Source organism: Mytilus edulis, chromosome 9 (assembly GCF_963676685.1).
Source record: "Mytilus edulis chromosome 9, xbMytEdul2.2, whole genome shotgun sequence".
NCBI classification, from domain to species: Eukaryota; Metazoa; Mollusca; class Bivalvia; order Mytilida; family Mytilidae; genus Mytilus; species Mytilus edulis.
Window position 1 is genome coordinate 94685 of NC_092352.1, and position 21630 is coordinate 116314.

The following is a 21630-nucleotide window of genomic DNA, read 5'->3' on the forward strand; positions in this document are numbered from 1 at the left end:
AGGTTATCAAGAGAAACAATGAAACCTTCCTTTCTTATTCTTTCATATAAGGTTATCAAGAGAAACAATGAAACCTTCCTTTCTTATTCTGTCATATAAGGTTATCAAGAGAAACAATGAAACCTTCCTTTCTAAGGTTATCAAGACAAACAATAAAACCTTCCTTTCTTATTCTGTCATATAAGATTATCAAGAGAAACAATGAAACCTTCTTTTCTTATTCTGTCATATAAGGTTATCAAGACAAACAATAAAACCTTCCTTTCTTATTCTGTCATATAAGATTATCATAAGAAACAATGAAACCTTCCTTTCTAAGGTTATCAATAGAAAGAATGAAACCTTTCCTTCTTATTCTGTCATATAAGGTAATCAAGAGAAACAATGAAACCTTCCTTTCTTATTCTTTCATATAAGGTTATCAAGAGAAACAATGAAACCTTCCTTTCTTATTCTGTCATTCAGCAATATAAGGTTATCAAGAGAAACAATGAAACCTCCCTTTCTTATTCTGTCATATAAGGTTATCAAGAGAAACAATGAAACCTTCCTTTCTTATTCTTTCATATAAGGTTATCAAGAGAAACAATGAAACCTTCCTTTCTTATTCTGTCATTCAGCAATATAAGGTTATCAAGAGAAACAATGTAACCTCCCTTTCTAATTCTGTCATATAAGGTTATCAAGAGAAACACTGAAACCTTCCTTTCTAAGGTTATCAAGAGAAACAATGAAACCTTCCTTTCTTATACTGTCATATAAGGTAATTAAGAGAAACAATGAAACCTTCCTTTCTTATACTGTCATATAAGGTTATTAAGGGAAACAATTAAACCTTCCTTTCTTATTCTGTCATATAAGGTTATCAAGACAAACAATGGAACCTTCCTTTCTTATAATTTCAACCAGATGACATCGAAAGATCAAAGTGAACGAAACTAGCATTATTGCTTCTTTCTTGTAATATATCAAAATTATCAGAGGGTATATACTAACGATGAGTAACAATATACAGCAAGTTTCTTGTCTTTTAAACAAAACTATCAGCGGGTATATACTAACGATGAGTAACAATATACAGCAAGTTTATCAGCGGGTATATACTAACGATGAGTAACAATATACAGCAAGTTTATCAGAGGGTATATACTAACGATGAGTACCAATATACAGCAAGTTTATCAGCGGGTATATACTAACGATGAGTAACAATATACAGCAAGTTTATCAGAGGGTATATACTAACGATGAGTAACAATATACAGCAAGTTTATCAGAGGGTATATACTAACGATGAGTAACAATATACAGCAAGTTTATCAGCGGGTATATACTAATGATGAGTAACAATATACAGAGGGTATATACTAACGATGAGTAACAATATACAGCAAGTTTATCAGCGGGTACATACTAACGATGAGTAACAATATACAGCAAGTTTATCAGCGGGTACATACTAACGATGAGTAACAATATACAGCAAGTTTATCAGCGGGTATATACTAATGATGAGTAACAATATACAGAGGGTATATACTAACGATGAGTAACAATATACAGCAAGTTTATCAGCGGGTATATACTAACGATGAGTAACAATATACAGCAAGTTTATCAGCGGGTATATACTAACGATGAGTAACAATATACAGCAAGTTTATCAGCGGGTATATATTAACGATGAGTAACAATATACAGCAAGTTTATCAGCGGGTACATACTAACGATGAGTAACAATATACAGCAAGTTTATCAGAGGGTATATACTAACGATGAGTAACAATATACAGCAAGTTTATCAGCGGGTACATACTAACGATGAGTAACAATATACAGCAAGTTTATCAGCGGGTATATACTAACGATGAGTAACAATATACAGCAAGTTTATCAGCGGGTATATACTAACGATGAGTAACAATATACAGCAAGTTTATCAGAGGGTATATACTAATGATGAGTAACAATATACAGCGGGTATATACTAACGATGAGTAACAATATACAGAGGGTATATACTAATAATGAGTAACAATATACAGAGGGTATATACTAACGATGAGTAACAATATACAGCAAGTTTATCAGCGGGTATATACTAATGATGAGTAACAATATACAGAGGGTATATACTAACAATGAGTAACAATATACAGCAAGTTTATCAGAGGGTATATACTAACGATGAGTAACAATATACAGCAAGTTTATCAGAGGGTATATACTATAGATGAGTAACATTATACAGCAAGTTTATCAGCGGGTATATACTAATGATGAGTAACAATATACAGCGGGTATATACTAACGATGAGTAACAATATACAGCAAGTTTATCAGAGGGTATATACTAACGATGAGTAACAATATACAGCAAGTTTATCAGCGGGTATATACTAATGATGAGTAACAATATACAGAGGGTATATACTAACGATGAGTAACAATATACAGCAAGTTTATCAGCGGGTACATACTAACGATGAGTAACAATATACAGCGGGTATATACTAATGATGAGTAACAATATACAGAGGGTATATACTAACGATGAGTAACAATATACAGCAAGTTTATCAGAGGGTATATACTAACGATGAGTAACAATATACAGCAAGTTTATCAGAGGGTATATACTAACGATGAGTAACAATATACAGCAAGTTTATCAGAGGGTATATACTAACGATGAGTAACAATATACAGCAAGTTTCTTGTCTTTTAAACAAAACTATCAGCGGGTATATACTAACGATGAGTAACAATATACAGCAAGTTTATCAGAGGGTATATACTAACGATGAGTAACAATATACAGAGGGTATATACTAACGATGAGTAACAATATACAGCAAGTTTATCAGCGGGTATATACTAATGATGAGTAACAATATACAGAGGGTATATACTAACGATGAGTAACAATATACAGCAAGTTTATCAGCGGGTATATACTAACGATGAGTAACAATATACAGAGGGTATATACTAACGATGAGTAACAATATACAGCAAGTTTCTTGTCTTTTAAACAATAGTTTTGATTGAACAATTACAATACATATTCTCGGTTTATAAATATTTCTGATACTTTTGAAAAAAGAAATAAGTGCAATTAAATCATTCAGTGTGTATTCAGACAATGAAGATAGTAGGACAAGTCATTTGTTAAATCATAAATCAATATGATAAGCATGATCAAGTCAGTGAGGTTTTTAATTATTGTAATGCTTGCATATAGGACAGAACAGGACCGGTCTAGCATTTTGGCAATTCGAAACTTGAACAACAAATAAAGCTGTTCTAGTCAATTAATGAGACAAGTCAATCCTTAAATTATGAACAGCATTGACTATCCATTTTCAATTGTATCTATTAAGTATTGTAACGGAGTAGAACTAAACAACAAACAACGCATATCGTAGGATTTGTCAAAAGTTATCAAAGGTACCAGGATTATAATTTAATACGCTAGAATCGCGTTTCGTCTACATAAGACTCGTCTGTGACGCTCAGATCAAAATAGTTATAAAGCCGAACAAGTACAAAGATGATGAGTACAAGTGGTGTGACAGGACCAAAATAATACGACGGAAAGTGGTTCCTGTTTTGCATCAAAACTACAGCTTTTGACATTGACATGATATTTCGTATGAGGATGAATCATCATAACATGGGGTGTCGATTGTCTCAGCTTTTGACATTGACATGGTATTTTGTATGAGAATGAATAATCATAACACGGTCTGTCGATTGTCTCAGCTTTTGACATTGACATGGTATGTCGTATGAGGATGAATTATCATAAAACGGGGTGTCAATTGTCTCAACTTTTGACATTGATATGGTATTTTGTATGAGGATGAATTATCATAACATGGGGTGTCGATTGTCTCAGCTTTTGACATTGATATGGTATTTCGTATGAGGATGAATTATTATAACACGGGATGTCGATTGTCTCAGCTTTTGACGTTGACATGGTAGTATGTATGTGGATGAATTATCATAACACGGTATGTCGATTGTCTCAGCTTTTGACATTGACATGGTATGTTGTATGATGATGAATTATCATAACATGGGGTGTCGATTGTCTTAACTTTTGACATTGACATGATATTTTGTATGAGGTAGAATTATCATAACACGGTGTGTCGATTGTCTCAAATTTGACATTGACATGGTATTTTGTATGACAAAGAGGGACGAGAAAGACAAACAATAGAACACATGACACAACATAGAAAACTAAAGAATAAGCAACACGAACCCCACTAAAATCTACGGGTTATCTCAGGTGCTCCAGAAGATTAAGCAGATCCTGCTCCACATGTTGCACCCGTCGTGTTGCTTATGTTATAACAATTCCGATAAATAGTATAATTCGGTAGGTCACATTCATGAAAGGAAAGTGGATTGTAGTTACGACGTAAGAAACATATCCGATATCATTTGTGAAACGGTTATTCCATAACGGTCAACCAACTCGTGATGGCGTCCGTAAAGTTTACGAAGGGATGATTTCAACTTCACCATTTGGAACTCTCGGTCTGATAGATTCCTTTTGAGCAGCAACCCTCTATCAAGAAAATCGCGATAGGAAATGCAAGCACGGGAATATCCTATCTATTGTGAGATATATATCCCGTATGCAGGTGCTGCTGGAATGTTGCTACTAAGAAATGGAAAGATCACAATTAATTGGAAAGCTGAAATCATCTCTTTTATCGTAAAGTCTTGTTTTAGAATAGAAAGATGTGGTGTGAGTGCCAATGAGACAACCCTCCATCCAAATGACAATTTTAAAAAAGTAAACCATTATAGGTCAATGTACGGCCTTCAACACGGAGCCTTGGCTCACACCGAACAACAAGCTATAAAGGGCCCCAAAATTACTAGTGTAAAACCATTCAAACGGGAAACCAACGGTCTAATCAATGAATTACCATAACACGGTGTGTCGATTGTCTCCATGATCACATGTTACCTTGACTCTAAAGGTAAACTTAGCTATGTGAGTGTCCTTTTTGTATCCTAGAAATTACTCTGAATGACTGCTTCATACCTTGATCTTTTCCTAAATATTAATACAGATGGATAAAAGTCAAATCGGAACCTGGTCAATTGGTCCCTATAGAAAACGTCAAATAAGGAACTCATTAAATCGACAACTGTTTCAAATCGGAACCTGGTCAAATATGTTCCTATAGAAAAAGTCAAATAGGGAACTGATTTATTCCACATCTGGTACAAATCGGCATCTGGTTAAATCGCCACTTACTAGTATTTAAAGTCAACTCGGCATCTGATAATATTGAATATAATATAAAAAAAAATTGGGTTCGGATTTTATTCAATTCATTATATCGTAAAAAATCCTCACATCTCATTAAAAGATGTGCGAAAGATACCAGAGTGACATTCAAACTAATAGATCTAAACTATACTGGTAAAAAAGAAAAAGACAAATAAAAGTTCAAAAGTACATATTGGTTTACATTTCACATTTTGTGACATACATTAATCTAGTAGTTCGGTTTACTCCATGTGAGTTTATCAGTACAGATTGTATTACATTTAACATTTTGTGACATACATTAATGTAGTAGTTCGGTTTACTCCATGTGAGTTTATCAATACAACTTGGTTTACATTTCACATTTTGTGACATTCATTAATCTAGTAGTTCGGTTTACTCCATGTGAGTTTATCAGTACAGATTGGTTTACATTTCACATTTGGTGAAATACATTAATCTAGTAGTTCGGTTATTAAGACTTTAGCACTTCCCATTTTGGTTCAAGTTCTGACTGTCCTTCCTAACCCCCCAGAAGGGGTTTTGAAGGAGATTCAGAATATATTTTTTAACTTCTTATGGAAAGGAAAACCTGATAAAGTGAAAAGGGCAGTGATAATGTCCGAACACTGTGATGGTGGTCTTAAGATGCCTAATATTTATTATTTTTGCTATAGTGTAAAAATGTCTTGGCTGTATAAATTATTAGATCCCCAAAAATTACTCTCCTTGGAAAGTCTTGCTACTTAGTTATATACAAAAATTTGGGGGGGGGGGACAAGATTTTACACTTAAGTCAAGAAGGTTTACTTTATTTAGCGGAAAAAGTTAATCCATTTTGGCATGATATCCTGGTAAATTTTTCCAAGTTGAAAAATAAGCTTCAAGCTGAAAACAATACTGAAATTTTGACCCAGTCCATATGGCTGAATCCGAACATCAAAATGGATGGCAAGATGATTTTGAGGTTCAAATATGTTGAAAATAGTATATTCTTCATTAATGATCTGATGTCAGATAATAATACATTATTCTCATATGATGAATTTAAAAAAAAGTATGATATCAATACTAATTTTGTAGAATTTTATAGTATTTTAAGTGCGATTCCAAAGAGATGGAAAAGTATAATAGAAGGTAGTTCAAAACTGGAAATTATTGAAAATAAATTAATAGATAAAGTTAAAAAGGAACCAAAATCTTGTAAATTTTTCTATACATTATTTTTGGAGGATAATAAAGTATTATCTTCATCTTCCCGTGAAAAATGGGAAAGAGATTTAAATATGCAGATTGAGGATTGGAATGCTATTTATTCCGTGCCCTTCATTATAACCAGAAACTCTTTTTTGCAAAACTTTCAATTTAAGATTGTTCATAGGATTCTACCATGTAATTCATTTTTATTGAAATGTAAATTAAAAGAAACTGAACTTTGTACTTTTTGTTCAGAATTTAAAGAAAATATTTTTCACATTTTTTTGGGAATGTAATGTATCACAAAACTTCTGGCTATCCGTTATAGATTGGATTAAAAATTATGGCATTCTCCTGCCTTTCAGTGCAAAAGAAGTCATGTTAGGTGTGTCTGAGGATTTTGTTAACAGTAAAACAGTTAACAATATTTTGTTGTTATTCAAATACTATATATACAAATGTAGATGTAAGAACATATCCCCCACAAAATATGGTGGGGTAGAATATTTAAAATATTGGATTAAAATAGAAAAATACTCTGTATGTTTCTTAACCCCTGTACAAAAAGTAAAAATGGATCAGAAATGGCATATGTTAGAAGCAGCTTTTATTTGATTTATTTGATTATTTAACAAAATCTTTTTGTAATATTTATATATATATATCTTATTATATCCATATGACTTAATTGATTTATCAAGTATTACTTTATTTTTAAAATGTGTATCGAATACTGTAGTATGTAATTTCACATGTTTCATCATCAAAAATAAAATAATTACAAAAAATCTAGTAGTTCGGTTTACTCCATGTGAGTTTATCAGTACATATTGGTTTACATTTCACATTTTGTGACATACATTAATCTAGTAGCTCGTTTTACTCTGTGTGATTTTATCAGTACAGATTGGTTTACATTTCACATTTTGTGACATACATTAATCTAGTATACTCCATCAATCGTTTGATCATTACAGAATGGTTGCATTTTTACATTTTATCACATACATTTTTAAGTAGGTCGGTTTACTCCACATGTTTTTTTAATCATATAGAATGGATACATTTTACTTTAATCTCATGCATTTATTAAGAATGTAAACTTTCTTCAGCGTCTTTTTATCTGTACGGAATTGTTGCTTTATACATTATTTCCCATACAGTTATTACGGAGTTCGGTTTGTCCTACATTTCTTGTTAATAGTACTGAATGGTTTCATTTTAAAATTAATCACATGCATGAGTAAAATAGGTCGGTATACTCATCATGTCTTTTTATCAGTACAGATAAGTTGCAATTCACATTTTATCACATACAGTTGGTACTTCTTTAGGTATAGATGAGATTTTTTTTCATCAATACCGATTTGTTGTATTCTACATTTCACCAAAAACTTTAATAAAGTACATCGGTATACTCCACATGACCTTTTATCGGTAAGTTATGGATCCATTTTACATTTTATTACGTACGTTGGTCTTTTATCTTTTCTTGAATAATAAGTTTTAAATTTTATTTATTGTATGTGGTATCAAATGTTTTATAAGTGACAATATGACTGAAATCAATGATTTTGTAATGCTAATTGTGTTTACGACTATTTAAGTAGTTGCTTTGTTTTTGAATCCATATTGGGAATCTTTTGTTTCTTTGTATCAATACTGCGACCATGTTTTATTTTTACCTGAACACGAACTTAGGATGTTTTATTTATATATTCTTTTCTGTTCTTCATAAAGCTTATAATATATAAAACAAATTATATTGATTTAGTAATGATATTTGTTTGATTGATATTTAATTCATATTGAGATTAAAAACAAATTGGTCAAAATCAGGAAAATATTTCCTTTTTATGTCTATAATGTGTTGAAACTTCAATCCTAATAGGTAAAATTTATCAGGTTTATTTATATATCGACCGCTGTACCTTTATACAGCAAAGTAATGAACAATACACGATCGGCTTATGTTCTAGGTTACTATATATATGTGGAATTTCTACAAAGAATGGAAAATGAAAGAAATTAGATTTCAAAAACTGTTAAAAAATCAATATGAATAAAAAAATGAATAAAGTTGGTATTCTGTATACATTTATTCCTTATAGAACAGTGTATCAAGACAGAAAGGACACATGACACTACGCTGTTATTCATTACTATGATAGCATAATATCGAAAGTTTATCGTGTTCGTATTCAAATAATATTCACTTTTTTGGATTCGAGTGTCACTGATGAGTCTTTTGTAGACGAAACGCACGTCTGGCGTATATACAAAATTTAGTCCTGGTATCTATGATGAGTCTATTTATTATGAAATTGAAAAGTTATCTCAATTCCACGTTTAACTTGTAAAATTGTAAATGACTATTCTAACCAACTGCAGATACATTAATTAGGTTAGATTTAATACTAAAAATAGTTTGCTTTCTTTTCTTTTCATTGTTTTCATAGTGCTTGCCTTTGATTGTAATTATAAAGTTATTAATATTTTTAACTTTAATCCTTAGAGAGAACTCCCGGTTTTAATTATGACTCGCAATTACGATACTATGTATTATACGATAGAATTACGACTCGCATCGACGATACTATGTATTATACGATGGAATTACGACTCGTAAATACGACACTATGTATTATACGATTGAATTACGACACACAAAAGCGACACTTTATATTATACGATGGAATTACGTCTCGCAAAGAAAACATAATGTATTATACAATTGACTCACCAATACGATTTTTATATTATACAGTAGAATAATGACTTGCAAATGCGACACGTTTCGTCCCCCGAGGGTATCACCAGCCCAGAAGTCAGCACTGCGGTGTTGACATGCATATCAATTACATGGTCATTTTTATAAATTTCCTGATTACAAAACTTTGAATTTTTCGAAAAACTAAGGATTTTCTTATCTAAGGAATAGATTACCTTAGCCGTATTTGGCACAACTTTTTGGAATTTTGGGTCCTCAATGCTCTTCAACTTTGTATTTGTTTGGCTTTATAACTATTTTGATCTGAGCGTCACTGATGAGTCCTATGTAGACGAAACGCGCGTCTGGCGTATTAAATTATAATCCTGGTACCTTTGATAACTATTTATATCATACGATGGAATTACGACTCGCAAATACGACACTTTGTTTTATACGATGAAATTATGACTCGCAACTACGATACCATGTATTGTACGATGAATTTACGACTCGCAAAAACGATACTATGTAATATACGATAGAATTACGTCTCTCAAATACGACACTATGTATTATCCGATAAAATTACGACTCGCATCGACGATACCATGTATTATACGATACAATTACGATTTGCAAATACGATACTTTGTATTATACGATGGAATTACGACTCGCAAATACGACACTTTGTATTATACGATGGAATTATAAATCACATATACAGCCCTATGTAGTATACGATTGAATTACGACTCGCATATACAACACTTTATATTATACGGTGAAATTAAGACTTGCAAATACGACACTTTATATTATACGATGAAATTCCAACTCGTTAATACGACACTATGTATTATACGGTGGAATTATGACTCACAAATTCGGCACTATATATTATACGAAGGAATTACGACTCGCAAATAACAGCTTATTGTTTATAGTGATATGTCTGAATTTTGCTACGATTTTTGTTTTTAAATTCAGTACAGCCGTTATAGTTAGTTTTCATCTTCACTCAGTATCGCGCTACGTCTAGTAAAATATTTTTTATGTATGTGGCCATGGAAATATCAAACGGATAAAAAACAACGACAAGTAATAGAAAATTAATCTCTATTCCTGGAAAATATTGACGAGTTAGAACAGTAGATTAGCATGTGTATTTCAATAACAATAAGGACATCAAATTAAGTTTAAAAAAAAGAGGGACGAAAGATACCAGAGGGACAGTCAAACTCATGAATCGAAAATAAACTGACAACGCCATGGCTAAAATTGAAAAAGACAAACAGACAAACAATAGTACACATGACACAACATAGAAAACAAAAGAATAAGCAACACGAACCCCACCAAAAACCAGGGGCGATCTCAGGTGCTCTTGAAGGGTAAGCAGATCCTGATCCATATTTGGCACCCGTCGTGTTGCTTATATTATAATTGTTATAATATAAATTGTATCAAGACATTTTTTAATGTTTATCATATTATACTTTGCACCTCTACCGAATCTTAAAAAATCATATTGTTTAAATATCAAAAAGTAGTTCTTTATATTGCTGAAATCATTAATTTGTTTTGACAAGCTATTTGATAGTTTGCTGGGACAAATTATTGACAATAGTATTTGTCCATTAATATGTTCTAGTATTAAACAATTGAAATAACAGATTAAAAATTCACAACACAGCAATTTGTAAAACAGAAGATGATATGATATGGTAGAATAATAATTCGTTATATTCATACTGATAAAAAGAACAAACGTTTTTTAAACCTAAGCACACATTTTGCATGAAATACTTTCCCAATTTTTATTAACAATCGAAAACCTTTTCTATTTGAATAAAGTTATAATATAATATATTTTTTTATGAGAAGGGGAACTATGTAGAAGTGTTTATACCTAAACATAAGTATTTGTTTGGCCTCTTTTTTCCGTATTTAGGATCAAATTACATGATGGCCGTAGGTATTTCAAATAGTGTTTAAACATTTATCAAATAACACGTCTGGCGTATTAAATTATAATCCTGGTACCTTTGATAACTAATGAAAATACACACTATCCGAATAATGATATGTCTTGAACTCAGAAATCTGCATACTCTTAAAACCCGAAGTGATCATATAGATACCGCGTTATCAAAATCAAACCGTCCAATTATATGTAGCCATATATGTCAACTGCAAAAGAAAATCTTTGACTTTTTATTTAATTTAAAAAAAACATCGTAGTTGCGTAACTTTTTGTAATCAGTTATATGCCTGGAGAATGCTTAACTATCAAGGAAATCTGTAATTACAGATGATATAGGAATAACAGTAAGTCATAGAAGGTTTAAAGTTGTTACAACAGATTGATTATTGAAAAGAGTTATAATTGAATAACAATATTACAATTATTATAAATGATTAATTGTTATAACAGAATGAAATTTATTATAATTGATTGATCGTTATAACATAATTCAACTAGAAAGACAGATAGATAAATAACTGTTAAATCGTTTTCTACTCTTGCAGCTTTTCTTTTTTAATTCTTATGTTTTTAATGGGATGGGGGAGGTGAATAATTTAATTCAGACAATACTATAAATACTATAGTTTTAGGGGGGGGATATTAAAGTTTATTAAAGATTCTAAATTTATAAAATGTATTGATGAAGTTCCGTCATAAAAGGTGTGGCTAGTTATGAAACCAGGTTCAATCTACAATTTTCTAATAAGAAAATATCTGTACCAGGTCGGGCATGTGACAGGTTTTATCCATTAGTTTGATGTGTATTATCTTTTGATTTTGCCATTTGATTACTAGGAACTTTCCGTTTTGAATTTTCCTCGGAGTTCAATAATTTTTGTAATTTTACTTTTTTTTATGTTACTCGAATGTGTAAATATGTTCTAAATTGGTAAGACAATACTTTGTTATGTTTTATGATCAAATGTTATCTTACCTTAAAAATAGTATTTTGAAATGCGCATTTTCAAATTAGTCCTGCAATTTGTCTAGTTGTATTGGGTCGCGGTATGTTATACAAGCTCGAGTCAAAGCCAAGGGCAAAAACAGCTAATTGAGACCAAATAAGATTGTACGAGGAATTAATACAGGATTAAAATTAAAACACCTATTGCTTGACACCTTTATTAAACAATGACTTAAAATAACCACAAAAATAATAAAGAGAATAAATACGATTTTGAGAAGACTAAAACAGGTAAAATATTATCTAATTGGGTTTATTTTTATTTAAATTTAATTAATTGTAAAAAATTGAACGAGATAGGAATTGTCTTTTTATTCTTTGTTCGATAACCATTTGAGAGACTAGTTATCTCCAATCAAAAAGACGTCACTGACGTATATTTTATTTACTAAATTGCAGCAATCTCGTTAGAAGGATATTTACACTGTCTTCGGGCCATAATCGTATATACTTAAAGAAAATGTATTACAGTTCACACTGCGTCCTCAGAGAAATAACCCTTTACGGTTGACAAAACTGGATATTTCCACTGTCTTCGGGCCATAATCGTATATACGTAAAGAAAATGCACCACAATTCACTGTGCGTCCTCAGAGATATAACCCTTTACGGTTGACAAAACTGGATATTTACACTGTCTTCGGGCCATAATCGTATATACTTAAAAAAAATATATCACAGTTCACACTGCGTCCTCAGAGATATAACCCTTTACGGTTGACAAAATTGGATATTTATACTGTCTTTGGGCCATAATTGTTTATTTAAAGAAAATATATCACAGTTCACACTGCGTCATCAGAGAAATAATCTTTTACGGTTGACAAAACTAGATATTTCCACTGTCTTTGGACCATAATCGTATATACTTAAAGAAAATATATTACAACATATAAATAGTGACACCAACTTTAATATGAACCTGTCTGACACCTAAGACACCTTTTGAATTACAAAAGAGTTTAGAGAAAAGAATCCTGTATTAGATAAGCTCTATAATAATAGGTAGATGTGATACTATTGTTTATGAGACAAGTATCCACTAAAAATTGAATCAAATGGATGTTATCAATTATAGGCAACGATACGGACTATAAGAATGTGAAAACTCATTCAAATGCTAGAAAAGCCGTTTTTTATATATATTCTTCAGAACTGTATTAATGACCAATTATCATACCCATGGGATGGAAATAAGTGGAAAATGTATTGTATTGTAATTGAAATGACTAGCTGTATTAGTCTATAGTGCATTTAAGTGATGTGGACTGGAGTGAAGTGTTAAGAAATGTAGTTTTGTGTGTTTTTGGTAATGCAATGTATTGCATTGTATAGCATTGTATTATACTGTATTATATAGAAAAATAATGTATTGTATTAAATTCTATTGTATTGTATGGTATATTATATTGTATTGTATTGTGTTGTATTGTGTTGTTTTGAATTGTATTGTATTGGATTGGATTGGTTTGTTTTATATTTTATTGAATTGTATTGAAATGTAGTTGCATTGTGTTGTATCGGACTTGATTGGATTGGATGAAATCTTTTTATATTGTATTGTATTGTATTGTATTGTGTTGTGTTGTTTTGAATTGTATTGTATTGTATTGGATTGGTTTGTTTTATATTTTATTGTATTGTATTGGAATATTGTTGCATTGTGTTGTATCGGACTTGATGGATTGGATGAAATCTTTTTATATTGTATTGTATTGTATTGTATTGTGTTGTGTTGTTTTGAATTGTATTGTATTGTATTGGATTGGTTTGTTTTATATTTTATTGTATTGTATTGGAATGTAGTTGCATTGTGTTTTATCGGACTTGATTGGATTGGATGAAATCGTTTTATATTGTATTGTATTTGAAATGATTAACTGTATTATACTAAAGTGAATTTAACTGTAGTTGATTTAAGTGAAGTGTATGTAGTGTAGCTTAGTGTACTTTTGGTATTGTATTGTATTGTATTGTATTGTATTGTATTGTATTGTATTGTATTGTATTGTATTGTATTGTATTGTATTGTATTGTATTGTATTGTATTGTATTGTATTGTTTTGCATTGTTTTATATTGTACAGTATTGTATTGTTTTGCGTTGTATTGTATTGTTTTGAATCGTATATAATTGTGTTGTGTTGTATTGTTTTTTTTATTTATTGTTTGTATTGGTTTGTATTGAATTGTATTGTATTGTATTATGTGTATTGTATTGTATTTGCCATGATTAGTTTGAATTGAACTGGAGGACATAAAGGGGGAGTTGAAGTGAAGTGTTGTGTATGGTCATATAGTGTAGTCTGTTGTTTCTAGTGTGTTGTATTTTTTTCGCAATGACTAGTTTGGATTGGTATAGAGCTTATAATGGAATGACTGAAGTGAAGAGTTGTATAGTGAAGTGCAGTATGGCATAGTGTTTTTATTGTATTGTATTGTATGATAGCTGTAGACTAAAATTTAAGTGCTACACAACGTAAACTTCTTTAGTTTAAATATTCACTATTAATGCTATAAACAGTGACAAGTTTACATTTTACATGCCTTCAACATACAATAACTAGATCAATACACAACCATAACACTAGTTGCATAGTATGAAGAATTAACATCAGTTACACAGTTTGCTAGTGACAGATTACGATGTATGTGGAGTCAATAAATTCCATATTGGTGAAAGCAAAAATAACGGTTAAATAAAATCATTCCAAACAAATTCGACCGCCAAAAAATATTAAACATATATAACACTAGTTGAATATAATATAAAGAATTATTATAAGCTACACAGTTTGCTAGTGACATATCACGATATATATGGAGTCAATACATTCCATATTAGTGAAAGCTAAAATAATCAGTCCAAAAAGGCATTTGCTACAATCCTGTCGTGACGTTGTTCTGTATTCTAATAAATACAAGACTTTACAATACTTTAGATATTGCATGATCCTTAAGCACCGTGGCAATGGTTATTAGAAATGCACATTGGATTGATTGCTTATTGAAAAATAAAGGCAACAATAGTAATCCAGTGTTTAAAAGTAATAAATCGTTTCAGAGAAAAGGTTACAAACTACAACCGAGGGAAACACATCAACTATAAGAGGAAAACGACAGAGTAACAGAAACAATGAGGTGCAACAAAAAAAAACGCCAGCATACATAAAAACGAACTATTTGAAAGCAGCTGCCATATTCCTGACTTGGTTTGAGTTTATAAAGAAAATGGTAGGTTGAACATGGTTTAATGCCTAGATCATCATTTTTAGTCACGTCCACGTCCAAGTTCTCACAGCTTAGGACTTGCTGGATCAGCTCTTGGTTAATCGTTAGCTACATTAGCTACAACATGTTATGCTGCACAAATGCTTCAACGACAAACTATTTTCTGAGGCTCCCTTACAGTAAACCCTCGTTAGTGACACTCTTAAACCTATTGTAGATATGTGTTTGTGATGTGCTGTCCAGACGTCCGAGGACTAGCTGTATAGAAGTTTTAAACAAAATTACAGTCATCTTCTACGAGGTCATAGATGCATCTAATAACAACACATCATTGTGACTATTGGGGTGCCCAGCTGATCACCCTGGTCTTGAAAACAGCCGTTGAGGGGGGGGGGATATATGCAAAGAAAAAATGTCAAAAAAAGGCAATTTACGTAAACCAAAATGCAACAGAAAAACAACCTCGTTCAACAATCAGCTCCGTGCACGAGCCGACAGTGCAAGAGCTGTATAGGTCGTTTAAAACTCTAATCATCAATGGCTAGCCAATCCTCCTGCTCATATGACAATGAACTTTCGCTAAAATGACAAACCTTCGTGACAGAAATACAGCATAAACACACACAATAACACTAGTCACAGAGAAACAGAGAAACGCACACACAAATTATATAATAGTCGACACACTATGCTAACCGCAGAACAATAACAAACATCTTCCATCAACGACAGCCACCAAAGAATATGACAAACAGCGAGGCACCTGAAATCTCGAACTTCATATATACATGTATTTTCGCATTGCCAGTCCAAAAACAATTTATGTAAACGATAGCAAGGCTATTTTATAATTATTTGGACTTTAAACGATTAGACATAACACATTATCCAACCGAAACCAGAAAAAACATATAAAAAAAAATACTAGTACATAAATGTAGGATGTACAAAATAACGAGTCATGTGCCATGATGTGGTAAAGCACTGCAATTTTTTACAAATGGAAGTTTGGTGTTATGGTTCACTATGAAATTCACTCGGAATATATAAATTTCATTTGTATATCTAATTTGCCATAACTATTATTAGATTGTTGTTGCACCTTTGTTATGTATTACATTTGATAGGATATTTAAAGCTAGTATAAAACAATTTGTTTTAATTAAACTTTCATCTGGGAACCTTCTGCTAATAAATAGTTGTTTGATTACAATGACAGTTGGGTCCTTGGGTTATAATTTTCTGCTCTTCACTAACCAGATTTATTTGATTTAGCATTGTGTATGCATTGATTGTAAGAACGAATTGGTCTGTTCAGATTGTATTTATACATTATATGCTTCCATTGTTAGATTTAATGTCTGTATCCAATGATAAGAACCCATTATACTTTCTCATTCTTCATACCCAAAATGGTCTATGATATCTTCAAGTGTTGACTAAAAAATAAATGATATGTCAGGTAAAGGTTTTCCGAGGCAAGAGTTTGACTAACAAGACTTTTAAATTCATAAAGCATAAAATTTTACTTTCACTTGAGTTTTACCGCTACTTTTTATCAATTCTAAACTATTTTACAGCAATTTTCTTTTGAAAAAAAGTCAAACGAAATTATCATTATTGGGTATTCATATTCAAAGTATTTCTTCAAAATTTTCTTTCCTAAGTAATTAAAAGGTTTTTGGTGAGCAATTTTCAACATTATTTCTTGTGTAGTAGTTTTTATGTGAAATTTTCTTTACACGTTATTCCTTTAAACATGATAACAAGTAACTTTATCAATAAAAATAAGTGGAACAGAATTTATTAATTATACCCTCTCGTTTTAATGTATTAACTATATTTAAGTAATTCTAAGTTCATAACCAGTGATAATATAAAAAAATTAGTAGGCGCCCAGTCACATTTCATTTGAGGAATGTGTGGTATGATGTCTCTTAAGGGAATATTCTTCTGATTATTTTGATTTTGTACATCTAGCTATAGTCACTACGTGGAACACTCAGATACTACGTAGTTATACTTATAAGTTATGTAATTTATTAACTTACAACATAACTTTAGGGCCTTATCACTGAAGTAAATATATCTCTTGTATAAAGATCGAATATGATGAGGTCATTCTTTCGAGGGATCAACCAGGACGTTACCATGTTTCAATGAAATATGTTCCAAGGCATAAAATAATTACCTGTGTGAGGTCATTATTTTCTTACATAAAAATGCAAACTATAATTTACTTCAAAATTATATTTGTTTTTTGTTACCGATTTGGAAATTTATTTTTTAAAGTTCAATCTATCATAGGTGTAAAAAAAATCGTCATTGTCCTCATTTTGATATCAAAAACAAGTAATTTGAAATTTTGTTAATTTATCGCTTCAATACAGAGACATTTATCAAAAAAGAAGACAGCTTTAACATATTCGGAAAAGAAACATTGACCTTTATGTATTGATATTCGTTTTCGTGTTACAAGTACATGTATCACAATTTCGTGCTCTCATCTACGGTCTTTCATTTGTTCAATCCTAATATCACTTGGTGTAAAAGAGGGACGAAAGATACCAAAAGGACAGTCAAACTCATAAATCTAAAACAAACTGACAACGCCATGGCTAAAAATGAAAAGGACAAACAAACAAGAGCACACACGACACAACATAGAAAACTAAAGAATAAACAACACGAACCCCACCAAAAAACTAGGGGTGATCTCAGGTGCTCCGGAAGGGTAAGCAGATCTTGCTCCCTTAAAATCTATAACAGAAATCTTGGAAGTTCTATCTTTCATAGCCTGACTGCATCACTTAAAAACATAGGAACAACAACAAAAATTAAAAGTCCGAATTCGATGTTAGAATAGAACAGAAAACACTTAGCAAAACTACAATGATACATAAATGAACAAAGTACTGCAAGTATTATGTATGGCATTGTTAGAAATACTGCAAAAAACCTCTACGTGAAAGGAATACAGTAAAACGCAAGAATACTTAGCACTTAGAAATACATACATAGATAATATAATAATACAGTACAACATGTTAACCACAAAATAAAAACGGACAAATCCCTCACGACAGCACACCACGACGCCACACAAAACATGTTAACTGCACGTCCGTCACGTGAATGGATCAACGTCATAAAAAATGTATTTTTTGGTGGTTATTTTAGCACAGGTTAATGTCTAAAAACAGAATAGTTTTTTTTTTATTTATAGATACAAAATTTTGGATTTATTTTGTATTTAATGGTATTATTCTATGTATTTTCTAACCATGAAGAGAATATTAAAAGGAATTCATGTTTGTAATTGAGTAAAGTTTAGACATTGTTGGTTTTTCTTCTAAATCAAATCTGAGAATATTTTTCTTAATCCTGCGCATAACGTAAATTCATCTGAAAGAAGTAGCTATTTTTCGTCTTATTTTTTACATACGTATAGATAATAGTAATAAAATAACTATAATATAAAGCAAGATCATTTTAGATCATACGGTTAACACATGCAAAAAAAATCGACATCAAACAAAAACTCTATAGATTAATTACAAGTAACCCTATTTACACTTCATAATAAGTCATATCTGAAATGTACCGAAAATATAGAATTCAAGCCACTTACGAAAATACCAGACAACAACTCAGCACAAAATGTCCCATCGGAAGCACACGTGAAAGAAAGTAACAACTAAATGCCCGAAAGCGGGATATGTATATACCAAACCACGTCGTCTCCAAAAGTTAGTATAAGATATACCAAAATATCCAACCGAAATTATGACACATCACGTGGTATAATGTCGTAAGTTAGTTAAGACACAGACACATTGTATAGATCAACCAATTTGTAATGGTGTCCTTAAATTTTTTGAGTTTCATTCTTAATCGTTCCTTCTCTTATAACTCTGTTGATGCTGTTTCTGCGTATGACGCTCACTTCTACGAAGTCAGTAAAGTGTGAGCATGCATGCAAACAACGTGTCAATTGAGATATTTTAACACATACGTACGATAAAAAAACATCACTGTTAAATGTAGGATGTAATTTTTCATGCGTTATAACTGTAAGTTTTCAACTGGTGCAACCAAACATCAAAACTAAATCTATTTATTCTTCAAAATATGGCAAAGTTTTCAATATGTGGTGACGAAATGATTGACTTATATACCAGTAAGGATCAGTAAGATATAATTCCATTAATTGAATCCAAAATATCAGTACATAACTGATAAATATGAACAAGTTGAGATATAAAAACACTGTAAGATCAACAAATAAATAATGTCAAAAAAAGTAAATTCCACAACAGGGGGGGAAAGGAAAATTAATAATAGTGAGGTTTTTTTTCGTAAGTTTATCTAGAGAATTATTGATTATCTAACGAAAGTAAATCATCAATTTAAAGGTTACTGTTATTGAAAATCTCAATTAAATGTAATTGAGACGGATATTTACTGAGTTTTGCCATTGAATCAGGCTCATAATGGTACAGGAGCATTCTGCGACTAAAAGGACTACCTACGATATGTCGATAAAATGTATTGTAGAAACGTACATGTATGGTGCCAAATAGCTATCTAGTTAGTAGATAAACTGTGTTGTCGAAACGTACATATATGGTGCCAAACAGTTAGTAGATAAACTGTATTGCCGAAACGTACAAATATGGGGCCAAATAGCTATCTAGTTAGTAAATCTAGCATAATTAAATTCTTCATTACATGGCAGAAGAAAGCATAACTTGCAGCAAGTATGTTGAAATCGGATATTTCAAACGAACATTCATAAATAGAAACATTTTGAATCATAAGAATGTGTGAAAGCGTAGTGTAGGGAATGAAAAAGACAAACTGTCAATTGAATGAGAGACATTCGAAATCCACTTCTTTTACCTAAATAACCATAACATTGAATTTTGAATATTGCGTACTAATTTTAAAGTCATGCATAGCTATTGCATATTCTATATGAAGTCACTCATAACTATCATTTTCTCTGATGACTGCTCTGTAAATGTATTGTTTTATGTCAATCAAGCAATTTACTCTTCACATTGATATATAGTAATTGATTCGAATCAAACTCTCCAACATTACTCAACAAGGACTAAATATTTTAAAAGAATCTTTATCTTTGGTAGATCTATTGCATGCCGTAAAATCTTTGATTAGACATTTTTTCTATTCAGCAAGAAAGTTAACACACAAGGACTGTATCAATGAATTACACACTAGTTGTAATTCAAAACAGACGGTAACGATGCTTATTACTTTATACAAGATTAAAAAATATTCATAAAAGTATGCTGTTAAAAACAATCTTACCTGCCAATGAGAAAAGAAAGAGAATTCCGATGACAAACTTAACAGAATACATCCTTCATTCTCTTACACTTCCGTAACTTGTAAAATATTCAACACAATCTTCACCATGTCTCAAAAAATCAATTGTGTTTAATTGTACTGCATGCTGCATTTGAACCTAATCATGGATTGGCGCATTTGTCAACGTTCACTGAACTGTTATCCTTTCAATACATATTATTATTACTGATTCCTGATTGGGTAAATATCATTTGAAAGGTGTACATAACTGGAAATGAAAACAATTCCCCGGTTCCAGTGTGTTTATTGTCCAATGTGACTTGATGAAACAAAAGATGATAAAGTTACATATCTATATTGATCTTTGTTGTAGGTTTATTTACCATTCCGTAACTGTATTAAAAACCAGGTAAACGATCAACTTATTGATGTCTTTTAATCACCTCTATTTTCTACTTCATTGTAATTGTATTGATGATTTTCGAGAACTCTGTTTAAGAAATAGAAAAATTAGTAACTAGCTTTAAACTATCGACGTAGGGATCGAATGAAATAAAGATATATAGCTTTTAATAACAAGCTACATTAAAGGCATACAACTGTCAAGTTCAAGACACAAAAAGATATGTAGCTTTCAAGATCAAGCCACATACTTCACATCTATAAATACATATGTATAAGGACAAGCCAATTAAAATTATATCTTAAATCAGTTAAAGTAAAGTAACATAAAGGTTATCAGTTCAAATGAGGAAACATTCGGAGAAACTTGACATGTATGCATGTTTGATATCAGAACAAGTTAACAAGACATTCTGGGGTATCATTCTCGGTGTCAGATAACATTCTTACATCGAGACG

At 31.2% G+C, this 21630-nt stretch overlaps 1 protein-coding gene across 1 annotated transcript in view; it reads right to left on the reverse strand.

Annotated features, from left to right (window-relative positions):
* The window catches only part of LOC139487411 (neuronal acetylcholine receptor subunit alpha-2-like), a 90794-nt gene extending 69685 nt beyond the window's left edge, over positions 1 to 21109 (reverse strand). The window contains exon 1 of the mRNA XM_071272164.1: positions 20770 to 21109. Coding sequence (XP_071128265.1) covers positions 20770 to 20821 — 52 coding nt within the window. The 5' untranslated portion in view covers positions 20822 to 21109. The remainder of the gene's footprint in view (positions 1 to 20769) is intronic.
* Between the last annotated feature and the right edge of the window lie 521 nt (positions 21110 to 21630).